The sequence below is a fragment of the Zonotrichia albicollis genome, chromosome 2, assembly GCF_047830755.1.
Source record: "Zonotrichia albicollis isolate bZonAlb1 chromosome 2, bZonAlb1.hap1, whole genome shotgun sequence".
Lineage (NCBI taxonomy): Eukaryota > Metazoa > Chordata > Aves > Passeriformes > Passerellidae > Zonotrichia > Zonotrichia albicollis.
Window position 1 is genome coordinate 88,016,229 of NC_133820.1, and position 15,862 is coordinate 88,032,090.

The 15,862-nt window shown below is 37.5% G+C and overlaps 1 protein-coding gene across 2 annotated transcripts in view; it reads left to right on the forward strand.

Moving 5' to 3' along the window:
- GPC6 (glypican 6) overlaps nt 1–15,862 on the forward strand; it is a 736,313-nt gene that overhangs the window by 390,830 nt on the left and 329,621 nt on the right. For both annotated transcript variants that reach the window (XM_074535617.1, XM_074535616.1), the window contains exon 3: nt 12,840–13,231. In XM_074535617.1, the coding sequence (XP_074391718.1) occupies nt 12,840–13,231 (392 nt within the window). The remainder of the gene's footprint in view (nt 1–12,839; nt 13,232–15,862) is intronic.

Genomic DNA, 15,862 nt, shown 5'->3' on the forward strand with positions numbered 1-15,862 from the left:
TGAGGCTGGAGGAAGGAGATCCATTACCATCAGCAGTTCAAGGAAAGATTGGGTAAACTTGCTTCATGTTATAGACTGTGTACAGTCCAGATCAGGGTAGCAAAAATGAAAGGAGCAGAATATCAGCAAAGATTTAAACCTATTAACAATAATCTAAATGAAACAATATTATCTTATTCTCATCCTTTTTTTTTCATGTCACAGATTAGCTGACCCAAATGGATGCTGCCTACTAGGCTACAATGTTAGTCACTTTCTCAATGCATGTCTCAAGAAAAAGCTAAGACTAAAGGAGTAAATGAGACAATAATAAAATAGAAAGATCCAGGGCCCATGACCCTCATATGCATAGATAGAAGTGAAGGATTCAGATTCTGTGATGTAAAAAAAAAAATAAAAAATCTGTCTTTATTAATTTAGAAGTTCTTCCTCTCCTACATCTGTTGAAAAAATGATTTCTCTACTTTTATGTCTTTTTAAAGCTCACCTGACATTTTGGAAAAAGCTTTAGTGAACAGGCATCTTTCTTCCATGTCCTTGTTTGCCTGAACTTTCTAAATTTTATATTATGCTCTGAATTATATATGTGATTAAATTAATAACATTGATGACCTTACTTCTTGCATTAAAAAAAGAAATATTATTAAATTCTTCATTTTCCTGTGTCAAGTCCAGGCCTATGTATTGCTTCCAGAATACAGAAGTAATTCAAAGGATTAAAATGTGTATATTTTTCTAATCCTTTAGTTCCTCTTGGTGGGCCTGGATTTGTGCCTCTGGCTTTTCTATCCGTGCAGAGCAGACCATGTATTTATGTTCTCACATTTGGCTTTGAAGGATAACAAGAAACCCTTTGGACCCGATGCCAATGTATCAGCCAGCAGCAAAACAACATGAGACTGAATTTTTTATTTCCTGTCAAACTTCTTAACTTCACAAAGGAGAAAGAAATAGAGGGTAGCTCTGAGATTTTTCAGAGATAGAGGTATGTTAAAGCAGTAGAAATAGTTTCTCTGCAAAGTAGGAACCCTTTTACTTCTTAGGTAGTACCCACAGTGTAAGAAATTAAAAAACAAATAAATAAACAAACACCCCCAAAAATAAACAAAGCAAAGTAAAATAATGCCCAAAAAATTTACATTTTTAATAAGTTATGTTCATGTTCAAAGTATAAGAAATCACTATGAAAATTACTTTCATCTAGATTAGAACTACTCAGAGCCTGTGACAGGTATACAAATTTTGATGGCTCCTCAGAATAAATAAAAATATTTAGAGGAGACCAACTTTAAAAACAAAACCAGGTAGTAGAAACAAGGGGAAAAAAAATGCAGATTATTCATGGTATTATGAAATATTTCAGTATGTCTTGATTCCAGAGACAAAAGCTGCTGTTTCTGTGTAATCAACAAAAAATATTTTTCAGTATCCTCTACAATTACATTTTCAGCTACTTAATTGAGTTTTACTGTATTAGATGACTTACAGTATAAACTATATCTAATACATGATGCTAATTAATGTTCTTAATGAATAAATATGTTTTAGTTAGGCAGTATGACACCTATTGCAGTTACTGTGACATTAAAACACAAAAAAATCAATTAAAATGTATTATATATGCACATATTATGGGAAAGTCTGAGTGAACATATGGTCTTTGCAAGAGAGAGATGTATGACTAAAAAATTAATGCTTCTTCAGTGAAAATGGAGAATATTTTCTAGATAATTGGTATACAATTTAAGGCTGAACCCTAATATAAAAGTCACCTATTGGAAACACATTTCTAATTACATGGTTTGTAAATGTGGAAGCACTTAAAATCTAAGGCCATCCAGGCTACATAAAATTATAATGTACTTATGAAGTTTATTATTATGGCAGAGAAGCAGGGTAATTAGTCTCACCTAACATGTAACATCCCTAACATTTACATTTTTCAGAAGTTATCAGTGTTTTATTGTGAGTTTGAAAGTCCTTCCACAATTATTAATGTCCTCATTAAAGAATGTTGAATGGTGTCTCAATTAAAAAACAGGAAGCGTGTTCTCTCTTATGTCCTTTTCAAAGGAATCCTTATTTCTGTTTGAAATATACTGTTTGACCCTTATCCTGTGCAATGGTTGAATGTTTCTCCCAAATGACTAAGCATATATACATTAGGGAAACAAAGAAAGAAGTTATTGGAGAAAGTGTTTTACAACAATGTCTTAAAATAAGCATTCATTTTGCTTCTGTATTTCACCAGACCACTAAAAAGTTTAGTATTTCAGATAATGCAGTAATGGAAGACGTAAAATCACATTATCAAGCAATATCACATATATTTGTACGTGCATTAAATGAAAATGCTAGCCCTAATCCAGTGGGGTTGAGATAAAGGACAGGTTCCTGCAGGATGTAAAGGGGAGCCCCCAGTTTAAAGCCCAAGCCAGACTTCTGATCTAAATCCTTCTTTCTCTCCCCATGGAGAACATAAAGGCAGAGCTGGAGCAAGGCTTCATGCCAAGGTTCCTTGGTTGGGTATCTGAAGAGAATCAATATGTGGTCTGAACACTCAATTTTTGGGACCCTTTTTCTGCCTGTGTGTTCAAGAGTGATGGTTTTGGCAATATTGATAGACTCTGATAAACATTTGGAAAACTTAAGCTGAGCTCTCTTCTTATCACTTTGTCTGTTTTCCTCAGTTGCCATTTCTCTGTTTCTCCATCTTCTCTCCAACTGTTATTCTCCTCTTTAATTTTGCTTTCCTGTTTCACCTGTACTGCCTCATTTGTGCTTATCCTTGCTTATTTTAAGGTTTCTGCAGTAGTGTAGTGCAGGAAAACAAGTACAGTGCCTTTAGTCACTGCAGGTCTCCCTGGCCCCTTCACTGCCTGCTGCCCAGTAGGACTGATCAGCTTTTCAACTTGTTCTTCAAATCTCATCTCAGAGGGCTGCAATTCTCAGCTGGCAAGATTTGTATGAGAAAAGTGGTTAGTGGGGTTTTATTCCCAAATTTTCACACCACAGCATTACTGTTGTGGCCCAACAAGCTGGAGTAACACCCAAAAATTACACAGGCAACTAGTGTCCAGCAACTGTTCCAGGAACTGAATGAAAAGCCCTTGCCACCAGAAGTGACACAGAGTGTCCGCTTCACTTCCAGCTCAGGAGGAAGCACTGGGCAATAATGTGGAAAACATGGCCTATGCCTTCACTTCCCCATCCAGCTCTCAGATAAAATCCATGTAATGTGAGGACTGAGAGAGAGGGATGAGGACTGTATGGCAAAGAAGGGAGACAATAAGGTCTCAAGATTGCAGAGAAGATGGAAGAAGCAGTAAACAGCAGAGGGCCTGGAATTCCAGTGACTTCTGCACAAAAAGCACCTACCAACAGAAAAATAAAGACCCTACACAAAAATCCAGAAATATTTTCTAAAGCTCCTATCTCTTATTGAGCCACCCTATTTCTCACAAAACCATAGGAAGCAGTAAAGTTTGCTTAAGCAGTAATTTGTTTGCTTAGAGACTCAACAGCTTGTGGGTTCATTGAAATATTCTTGTGAATATGTTCAGCAACTTACCAGCACACCAGCAGCAGAAGCATGAAACTTTGGCGTCACTACATGGACATAGCCATTTAGGTGGAAACATCACACGCAGCACAGCAGCTAATAAATGGAAACAACTCCTCAAATAAACTTGGCCTAGGGGTTTTAAGGCCACTCTTGTGTAGTTCAATCAGATAAAAATTAAGTTGTATTGTCTGAAATCGAACATAACCCTAAATATATACCAATCTTGTAAGGCTGATTTTTCAGTTCATTGTGCTGTGTCTTAGATATCAGTTTTCTTCTGACTGGAAAGCTTTCCCACTAGACAGCCTTGCAAGAGAAAAAAAACATTCTGTTGAGAAGGCAGGTCAGATAAAAATCAATCATGCAGCATCTTGATCCAGTGAACTGATGTCTGTAGATGAAGATTTGTGTTGGCTTTAAAGCTATTCAAATACTGACTTCATTTTTTAATCCCTGATCTTTGAAACATCCAGGTAGGAAAGTTTATTGACTTCACAAACCTCCTTAGGGGACCCAAGGTCTTTCTACCAGCACATGAATGCAGATCCAGAATCTGAAAGACTGTTTTCTTCTAAAAGTAATATGGTGTTTTTTTTTTTTGTTTTTTTGTTTTATTTTTTTTTTTTTTTACATGTGTAGCTTACTTGAGGCCAACTCTGTTATCCTTAACCTTATCCATAATCTAGGATTTTATGCATGGACTTGTTTTAAGTCACTGATTGCCCAAATCCAATCTCTAGGACCGTTGCTCGTCCTCAACTTTCATACTCTTGCCTTGAAAAAAAAAGATCGTCCCTCTAATAAACTGAGAACATTTAAGTTAGCTTAATTTGCTGTCATAAAACTAAGTTTGTTGCTTCACTGAAGTTTGATCATGTAGCACAATTTACAAGCGAGAAATTCAATCACATTGGCTTTATGTCAGTAACAAATAGTAATGTGTTCAGTGTCCAAATAGTCAAGAAATAACTGGGAAACCAGCTGGGATTTAATACTGCTTGACCTAAATGGTACCTAGGGTTGCTTTGAGTGTAGGTGCAGAAAAATTGGCTAAACTCAAAAATTGGTAAATTTTCTTGGAGGTAGTTTTATATTTTTTGTGTGTACTGCTAAACCATAACAGAACTTATTAGCTGCATTCAGAGGTGTCTGGAAAAACCATCAACATGACTTCATTACCTCTTAAGCTTCAGACTTTTATACAAAATTGATTTTTATGTACATAATAATTACCATAGGAAGTCAAACTCTAATCTGCTTTATAGTAGGCTTCTGCTGGTTAGCTCAAATAGAATTCTTTGCAGTTATTTCAGTAGTATCTGGCTCGGGTCAAACACCTAAAGACTTTGGTGGTTTTTATGGAATAAACTAATTTTTTTCTAAATTCTAAAATGAGCCTTCTTCAAAAAGGGGAAAAGGTGAAATGAGATTGAAAGGCAAACAGCAACGGATTTACTGCAGTTACATTATATAAATACAACTGTGCAAATATGCTTTAGCTCTCTGCACTTGCAACTGTGACATGAAAGTAGCTGCAGTTCTAATTTTAAACACATTGTGATGCAGCCAGTTTGACCTGTTTAAACCCCACCTTTCTACACTGGGATTCACACCTGCATTTCCTACTGGGTACTTCACTGAATGCACTAATCCTCTAGATGCTTCAGAAAACACCTCTTTCTTGAAGCTGAAGTATTTGAAAACAATGAAGGCATTGTTTTCAAATACCTCAGTGAAGGTCCTGCACAGTAGACTGTTTTATTTAAAGTGGGAGGAAGAAAACAAAGACACTATGCTAAATGAGGTGAGCAAGCCCTCTTCAATCCCACCCACACTTCAACCTAGGCTGAGATTTCTGCCTCCAAAGCCCAGTGTCACTGCTGTCAAATTGTGGCTGATCATCGCAGTATAAATAAAATTCTGTGAAGGTTTCAGTGTTTTCCTCTGGCCAGCTAGAGGCTCCTTCCTCATGTGTGGCTCCTTCCTGCAGTCAGTTCAAGTTGTCTACTCTGAGAACAGATGTGAAAGCACACAGTGACTTCAGGGCCACATTCCTCCCCAGCACAACTCCTGTGACCTCTGAGCAGCACAGGAGTGAGTCTAGAGATAGAAAATACTGCCTCTGGTTCCAGACCTGCTTGTCAAAAAATTGCCTTCTTTAAAAAAAAAAATTGGCTTTTTGACAGAATATATAAATTATCCTGAATTAAATTTTATCTAGACGTTAACAAGACAATTTGTTAATAATTGTCCCCTATGTCATCCGGTCCACCTTACACTTCTTTGTATTAAGAGTCAACAAATTTTTAATATGTTTAGAAGATGGTAGTAGATTATAGGCAAGGAAGTTTCATGCAAAATTTTAGATGGTAAATCTCTTTAACTGTTCAACTAGGTGTTTAATAGCCTCTAGTGATACATAGAGAAAAATGGTACAGTCTCTATATTTTAAAACAATTGTTGCACTGAGTCCCATAGTTTATATATTGTTAATATTTTCATGAAAGCTTTAAATGTTTTTCAGAAGAAACTGTGGTGACTCATGAATCTTTCATGAGGTGTTATGCATTTTTATGAACATATGATGTAAAATTCATCATTCTGAAATTCACAGATATCCATGAAGTGCTACACGTCTCTCTTTGGTCATGGATATTCATGACAATACCAGTTCTGTAAGCATTTAAATGCCCTTTCATAAATATTCTAGAATGTAATCTTCTGATGCCATGTAACATTTTGCTTATGTTTTATGAGTACTTCACTTGGGCATTTTCCACTTGATAATGAAAGCAGAACCTTCAGGGACAGTTATTGGTGTATCTATAAATTATGTGTAAAACTATCTCATTTCTTTGTTTTTATTCCTCGCATTTTCTTTTTTTTGTTATTGCTCCAAGTTCAATGAGTTCTTTGAGGGCATCTTGGGAATTTCAGGTTTCATATTTATAGCCAAGGATATATTATCAGTATAAAGTACCACATGCAACAGTATCTAGATTCTAGAGTGCTGTAAAGACTTCAAAAACTATATGTAATATCTAATATTCCTTGTGTGAAACTTATGTGTTTCAGCTAGTTGCAGGAGTGTCTGTGTAGAATCAATGGTGGGATGAAATCTCCCTTTCCTCCTTACTCAAATGACCTTTTGCAGTGAAAGAACAGTAGATTTAGCATTTGAAGTTTGCACCTGCATCCCCTGAAGTTGTTGATAATCTTCTTATTGATTTTGGTGTTGCAGAATAAAGTCTTATAAGCCTTTATCAATGCATGTAATCAGCTTTGAGTAGATGACAGATCCTTTAACTCTGTATTAATGTTCATTTGTACTACAGATCCTTTGTGCTTTGGTGTTAAATAATGCCTTAAATTCTTTGTCAAATTAGGTTCCTATTCTGATAATGGCATTTGATGAATAAAAAGCAGCATAGCTTTTTTTCCGTTTTCCTGCACTGGATCCACCCTGTCCAACCCAGCCCATCATAGATGTGTTTGTGTTTCTTTCCCATCCTCATGCCCCTCATTATAGCTTAGGACAGTCCTGTTTGCATTGTCTGTGCTCCACAGTGGGGAGTGGTTAAGGATGAAGCCTCAGTGTTTTCCCTTCCCCCTGTGTCTCATTTGTTTCCCACAATATCCTGACCCATAAGGGAGAAGAAGTCAAAAACTCTGGATGGGAGTCAGGGAGAAGACCACAGTGAATTCTGCTGTTAACAGGACTTGCAGCAGTCTGAGAAATGGAGGGAATAAAGAGAGAAGAGACTCTCATCTTCATTCACAACCTTTGAGACTGCACTTCTAAAAAATTTAGGCATCCAAAATATCATGATATTTACAGGTCTGGGACAGTCTAGAAAACCATCCATTGACAGCTAGATAATTTCACGCATACCCAAAGCATAACTCGAGTATATAAATGACCTATTCTGAAATTTGCAATTATAGGGCACATTTAATCATTGGATTTGTATTTCTTGGCTTTAAATGCAATGTATATATTTTCAAAATGAGTTTAAAAAGGAGAGCAGTTTTCAAAAAATCTCATCACATTGCAGATTTTGTTTTTTTCTAATGGAAGATGAAATTTTTTTCCGAATTGTGACTGTTGAGTGTTTTTAAAGGTCAAAGCTATAAGGGAATTTTAAAATTAGTTATTTCAGGCTGACTAAAATGCAATACCAGTGCACTGTTAGCCTTATGCAAGCAATTTGTTTGCTCTTGAATATAAAACAAATGTAATGTCAAAACTGAGGAAGAAAAATCATCTGCTGTAAATATTCTCCTATAGCAATTTTTTTCTCAATCAGGAAGTTAAATTGAGTTCTTCTTGCTGTGTAAGGTTAGTTATTATTTAAAGAAAGTCTCCAGAAACCTAAAGCAGTTGGAAAATGAAAAGGCATAAAACCCACAGAGGTTAATTTCACTTGAATTTCCTTGAGATAAATCACAACTTTCACTAATTGATGCCATTGTGGAATATCTTAAAAAAAAAAAAAAAAAAAAAAAAAAAAAAGAGAAAAGAAAATAATAAAGCCTTTTCAACAAAAAAGATGAAGATTTCACCAAAACATTTTTGTTTCATTAATGACTTCCTGAAGAATAAAAGACAGACAGAAACAGGATGCCGGAAAAGGCTGACATTGATATTTATAATATGTAGGTATGAATGCAAGTATCTGTACGTAAAGAACCCCCAAAGACTCTTTCTCTCAAAAAGCATACTCTGTTTACATGAATTCTAACATTCCCTTGCCATCAGCCTTATTAGGACTGGGAAGTTCAAACATTTGCAATACCCCAAGCCTGCATAGGGTGTAAATACATGCACATCTTCACAGTAAATGGTGGATCATGGTAGCATGGTAAAGCCTGGTAGAATTTACATATCTAGGTCCTTAGAGCTCTTGGAAAAGCGAGGCCCTCACAAGAAGGAGAACAAGGCTATGATGGGGAGCTGTCAGGAGGGTTTGGGTGTTGTTAGTCAATGATGGATGAAATCCGGATGTCACCCTGAGCAGTGTTTTATGTAAAGACCAATGTAAAATCAGGCATATATCACTGTCCGGAGCTCCGTGCAACTGGGCTGGTTTTTTTCTCAGCTAACAGTGTTTCAGTGTTTTCATAATATCTCTTCAGGCTTCACGTTCTGCTAAAAAGGGAAGCTGTGCAGAATATATGATAATTAAATGAAATTGTCTTTTTGGTTTTTTGGTCTTAGAGCTCATGGATATATTTTTGGTTTTAGGAATTAGAAAACAAACTGTTTCTAGCTCTGCACCTTGTCCCACAGTCAGACATTGCTTTTGCTTATTACAGAGGAAAAGAAAATGCAAGGGAATTTATCAGGCTGGGGATGATCATAGAATATCCACTCACACATAATACAAATTTGTGTCTGTAAAAATTGCCTCTAGGTATTTATCCATAGATTTTGTTCAAAGCAATTATTACATCATTCATGCTGCAACATTATCCCTAAAGTTGATCCACTGCCTTGCAGTGACAACTAGTTATCACTTTGGAAATAGACCAGCTCTCATTTTGAAGTGCATTATGACACTAGTTTGCCTATGTCAGAATAGCGTGAGAATGTCAGCTTGCAGTTGGCAAAGTACTGTGAGGACTAACAAGACATTATTTTTAATCTGTGAGCTGCTACCTTTCAGCAATGGACTAGCAATTCTGCCCGTTGAATTTGTGACTGAGTTGCCTTATCATGGCCAAAATATTTAAAAACAATTCAGACTTCATTTGCAGACTGTAACTATCTATCTTGCATCCTAAGTTTACAAATAATGTTTAAAAATGAAAACTAGCTGAAGTGTGATCCATGGACTAGAAACCCACCATTTGAGTGTATAGAGAGAATGTGATAGCTTGCAATAGCAATCTTCTCTCCATCTTTTCAGTATCTCAGTGTGCCTTAGACCTTATTCGTTTCAACTACCTCATAGAAGTGATCAGGCTTCCCAAGACCCTCTGGTTAATAAATTAAATTGGTATGAAAACATGTTGGCAACAAAAGACATACATAGGACATATACTGTCATATGAATGAATCATCACTTCAAATTAGGAAAAATTATTTCCAGCATTAACACTGCTCATGACAACCTATTTTGGCAGCAAAAAAAAATCACAAGATATATTTTAAAACACTGCGCAGCTCTGTCTCATATAGATTCTCCTCTCCCACCCTAGTACTTGAGTGGCTTCCAGAAGCACATTAAGCAACATGACTAATGTCTGTCTCATCTTCATTCTTTCACTTGAAGCTGAAAAATTACATTATTTTTCAAAAGCTACCTCCAAGTTGATGAAATATCATCTTTGCAATGAACGTAAAATTTTTACCTTACTGTGAAGACCGTGGCAAAATTCGACCTTTGCAGAAGCACACACAGTTTCTACTGGTGTAAGTGAGCAAGTGCTCAGTTATGCCAGGACACAGTTTCTATACATAAGCACTGCAAAGCACTGCAAAGTAGACTACCTTCTTGATATATGTGAGATTTGCAGACTAAAACAGCAAGCAATTCTTCACAGCAGCATTCATTTTGCTGGATGGGAGTTGATTGAGAAATTAGCACAACATGGGAGATTTCTTTCTGTCTGGAAGAAAATGGTATCCAATTTTGCTGTTGCTGTTGATTTATTATTCTGATCCTGCATGGGGTTACTGATGCAGATAGCTCTCTTAACTGTCTTTTGTGTCAAAGTGTACAAAAGAGTAACACTCCAAATTTATAATGGCATAATTTACCTTTAGCAGTAGCTCTCAAAGACTGGAGACCTGTAAGAAGACTAAAAGTTAAATAACTGTGCTGCTTAAAGGACATTAGCTTTCCTACAGAATAAATATGTATGGCTCCACATTTGGGATTTTAAGCTTGCAGAGTTATTGGAAATGTTTATACCACAGTATAAATAAAGATTGTGACCAGCATGGACCACATTGTGCTGGATGCTGTACAAGCAGAGAATAAATATCTACCCCTCCCTGGAGTTTGGTTGGCTTCCAACAAGCTGACTGTGAGACTGCTAAATAATACACCCATACAAAGAAAGAATAAGCTGATAATCTCAGACAAGATGAGCTGTCAGCAAACCCAGTTAAGCTTTGCTGTGACTGACTTATGCAGTGGCATTATCCTTTAAAATAAAGAGTGGGATTCCCAGTATAGCTATGGATTGTGAGGAGCCAGCATGTGAGTTGTTTATAGCAGCCTCCCAGCATATATAGGCTGTTGTCATTCAATTGCACTGGTGGGAAAGCCTGTCTCCAGCCTTAAAACAAACTTTAATTTGAGCCTCAGGTTCTCTGCCATGTTTTTGCTTTCTGGGTTGTGACTAGAGAATTAGATTTATTCAGCAGCGCAGTCAGTGTACATTATTTCTAGAAGAAATGCTGAATGTACAAAATAGTAATCATGGTGATTTAGATGTCAAAGACACCACTAGATCAGGGCTAACACTGAAAAACAGCTTTGTTTCACTTTTCTCTTAAACGGAAGCCTATATGTTGTAGACATCAAATTATTACATTTGGCAACAAAATTTTTATTGTGGGTGTTGTTTTTCTCCTTTTTTTTTTCCTTTTCCCTACCTAAACTATTTGGCAAAAGCATATCCTTTTCTGAATGTAATTTATTTCTTATGAAGAGCTTCAGTTTTAATGAAAATTTAGACATTGATATATTTATTAGACTATATTTTCCCTTTAATAAATGCTTTGATGTAGCAAGTATGTTCTCAGTGTTCTGTGTATACATTTCCATAATAACCCCTTTCCAGTTATCTGGGAGATCAAAGGCTGCAGCTCTGCACAACTTCTGCCAGAAATAAGAGATTCTTTTCTTACTCAGTATTTGTAGACTGGTCCACAGTGTTTGGTGGATTCTGTTTTCATCTGATTACAGTTGCAAACCCTCAAATTTAGTGTACATTTTTTCTTACTTAGTCTTAATTTCTGTCCTGTCTTTAGCATTGCAGTGGTTCTACATTTTTATAAGTCACTGTAGCCATAGCAGTGCCCTGTGTTAAAGGAGTATTCACATGATAGCATTAGCAAAGAGTGTGAGAAGTCAGCACATCCCTGCAGTTAGCACACACAGATGTGTCTGTGGGCAGTGTCCACAAATTAAGAATCTGGTATCCCAGACCTGATGTGTGTTGAATCCTGCTTCACTGCAAATCACTTAATTGCAGCCATTACATGTTTTGCCAAAGGTACTGCCATCTCTGCCTTGCTGTCTGCAATGCCTCATTTACAAACCACAGGACTCTTTTTCAAAGTGGTTTAAGAAGGCTGACAGTAAGCCCTGTAAAAAGATGGGATCTTCTGTAAGCCAGGAGATACTATTTCTCCTTTGGTCAGCTGGGTTTAAAGAACTGTTGTACATGCTCAGTGAATTTTTTTGGGAAATCCTAAGTACCATATTGCAATTTAAAAATCTGAATAGAAGAGATTATTAAATATTTGTACTTTATCCCATGGGCTCATTTTCCAGTAAGAGTAATTTCCACAAGCCAAAATTTAGAAATTGTTTATGGTTTAGGCCTCAGTAGATAAAAGGCACCGAAGAAATTGTCTGAAATCCTTTCAAGAAAACCTTAATTCCTGCATCTCCAAAATAAACAACTAACACAGACTGGAATTAGTAGGATGGTTGTAACATGACTAGTGAAGGGTTCTAGCATTGCTCTTCAGTAGAGTAAAAAATTATTGAAGATACTAACATATTGTTACCATTACCTAGACATGTGACACTTTTAAGAAGGATCCTTCTCATTTCCACTCAAGTCTCTTTCAAGTTCTCTTCAAGAATATATGCAAATAAGTATTCAGATTTATTTCCATGGTTTGCTTCTACATTGTAAAGGCTTGATCAAAGTGGAATCTAAATTCTAAAATCATTACATTTTCAGTTAAATCATCATATTAGTGACATTGCTTTTAGCTTGGGAGATTTAGTGTAAGGGCTGTGGAGGAACAGGGATAGCTATGTTCAAATAGTACACGAAGATGTGGAAGAACCCACACTGTTCTTTTAAATGGGTTTTTCTGCTCAGTGTTACAGGTTTTGCACCTTTCGACCTTGATAGGGAATTCAGTTTATACACTATTTTTCTTTACTTCTAAATGATGAATTTCACTAGTAAATTGCTGGGATATCAACCTATTAACACAAATTATGATGAGTTAGGAGTGCAATAAGAAGACCCTTCCTACCTTGCCCTTATGGCCACTAACACCTGCTTGTTTTCCCTGCAGAGTTTTTCCGAGAACTCCTGGAGAATGCGGAGCGATCCCTGAACGACATGTTTGTCCGGACGTACGGCATGCTGTACATGCAGAACTCTGAGGTGTTCCAGGACCTCTTTGCCGAGCTGAAGCGCTATTACACGGGAGGCAATGTCAACCTGGAGGAGATGCTCAACGACTTCTGGGCTCGGCTGCTGGAGCGGATGTTCCAGCTCATAAACCCCCAGTACCACTTCAGTGAGGACTACCTGGAGTGTGTGAGCAAGTACACGGACCAGCTGAAGCCCTTTGGAGACGTGCCCAGGAAGCTGAAGGTTCAAGTGACTCGAGCGTTCATTGCTGCCCGCACCTTTGTTCAGGGGCTGACAGTAGGAAGAGAGGTTGCAAACAGAGTATCCAAGGTAATCTGAAAGCAGAATGGGGTTTATTTTTAGCTGGAATTTCTTCTCAACTTGCCAGAGAATCCAGAGAATTGAAACCTGTCTTTTTGCTTTTCTTTTTTTTTTTTTTTTTATCAGTACAAGGAGGTGTGTTTTGTTGGTTTTTATACCTACCAATACACCCACCTTAAGTTCATAAATAGGGGCAATGGTTGCTTTCAGTTCCTTCTGGGGATATTAAGGCACTACTGACTGGAAAGCATTTCTCTATGCTTAGGACACAGTGAAATACCAATATACATCAATGTTATAACATGGTAATGATTTTCATTTGTAATTCAAAGCTGGCTACATATATAAAAGATGGGGATTAGATCAGAATTTAAGTGTTTCAAGCAAATTTATTCTGCTGTTCATTAGGAAAGTACAGCCCTCACAGCATTCATTCATCATGCAGCTGGGTGATGGATTTTTTAGGAAATGTCTAGTCATGTTTCTGATGAGAAAATAGACAAACAGTGACACCTCTGAAGCTTGAGCTTTCCCAAAGGATGGTTTGACTCACATTTATTTTAGGTTTAATAATTTATCTATGCAAATATTTATGACAATTATAATCCTTGAGGGCTTTGCATAATTAAAGAAAAAACCATGCAAAAATAACCCATCTGGGCACCAAAAATGTGCCTCAATGACTTTCTCTCATACAGTATTTCAAAATCAGGTGTAATTTTCCTGAATTGGTGTTCCAGCTAGATAGTTGCTCTTTGATCTCACTGTTTCACAGTCCTCATCATGCATTTGGACCTTGAATTCTGAAATACTCTCATGAGATCCACTGTGAAATGTTCAAATACTCACTTCTGAACAATAAGTGCATGAGTAATTTGGATGCTTGGCCCATACTTTCCCACGTTTACAAGCCTAGGCCACTCCTCCACCTCAAGAGGACTGTCTCATTTGATTCATTTAATCCAGTCAGAAGGTGAGGTAGAACCTATACATTGTACAGCAGACTGCAACTCAGGCTCTCAGCAAGATGGAGCTTTTAAACTTTTCTTCACCTGTGTTATGTGATATTTTACAATTGCAAGTTGAGAAGCCATGGAGCTAAAAATGTAGTCAGGAAGGGAGAGCCTGATTTTATGCCTAGAAATGGGAGAAAAAGGTAATTTTGCACTTAAAATTCAGTAGATGAGATATGTGATCCTTGCTGGTCAGCTAGAACCAAAGTGTCTTCCTCCAAGTGCCTTCCTGAGCTTCAGGGTTGCCTTTCTGTGCTTTCTGGCACTGTCAGTTCTTGCAGTGTTTCTGAATGGTGGCAGGGTGCCACGGTGAAACCCCAGGCTGCCTAGTCTAGCTGGGGCAGCTTTTTAGCCTCCAAATGTGCAGAATGCATAAATCTGCAGCCCCAGATTTCCTCTGAAGAAAGATGATGTCCCCATGCATCAGGTTCTAAGCGAAAGTACGGAGCTCTAATGTCTCTGTTGTCTGCAGGCATTAGGTCTTGCTGGATCAGACTGTGGAGAGTAAGCTTTGTAATTCATGTAATAGATGCATAATTTGTGAATCCCTCACAGATTAAGGTCTGATTTGTCTGCTGAGATGTCACTTTCCCTGTGTACGTACATGACTGTACAGACTATGCAGGTGTTTCCTCTGTCACATATCCAGGAAATGTTTTCCTCTCAGCCTCTGGGCTTTGGGTACATAAGTCCTCTCAAGAAAAGGGTTTATAACAAGATCACTAAATGATCCTATAATGAGGGCTGCTAGCTCTGCAATGATACAGTGCGTCTTTTCCTAGTGTCAGTTGAAGATGATAACAGTAGCTCAATAGTGCCTCTGTTGTTTTTTTTTTTTCTTTTAACGTGAAGGAAACATTTGAAATCATCGTTAAAAGGGTTCAGTGGTGGTGCAAGACACAATAATGTCTTTATAGTGATACTCCATTAGACTACATCTAGAACACTGCGTTCAGTTTTTGTACAAAAAACACGCTGATAAACTGAAGCAAGTTCAGTAGAGGCTGCCCTCACGATCTGGACTGGATTACTTGTCCTTGAGCCTGTGGGACTGGGGCTTCTTCATTCTGGAGAAGAGGCCACTTCAAGGACAAGTAGCAGTTGCTCCTGGTGCCTCTAGGGAGGTCATTAAAAAAATGCAGCAAAGCTCTTTACAGTGGGACATAGTGTGATATGATGGGCGTGAGTTGATGCATTTTCTCCTCTCCTATCACAGCAGGCCCTAATAAAAATCCCATCCCCATCTTTCTTATAAATGCCCTTTAAGTGCTAGAAGGTTGCTAATCAGATCTTCCTGGAGCTTCTCTTCTGCAGGCTGAGCAGTCCTAAATCCCTCATGTCTTCACAGGAGAGGTGCTCCAGCCCTCTGACCATTTTTGTGGCCCTCCTCTGGACCCAGTACCACAGGTCCGTGTCTTTCCTGTGATGCTGAGGATTCCAGAGCTGGATTTATTAATCCAGGTGGGGGTCTTCTGAGAGCAGAGTACAGGTCACATTTCTTTAGGATCATTATCCTATGATCCTATTAAAAAATTAATAAAATCAATATTTTGCTGAAGTGAAGAATATACTTGATTGCAGAACTATCTTTGGTATTAAAATCTTAGTGGATTTATTCATACCCACA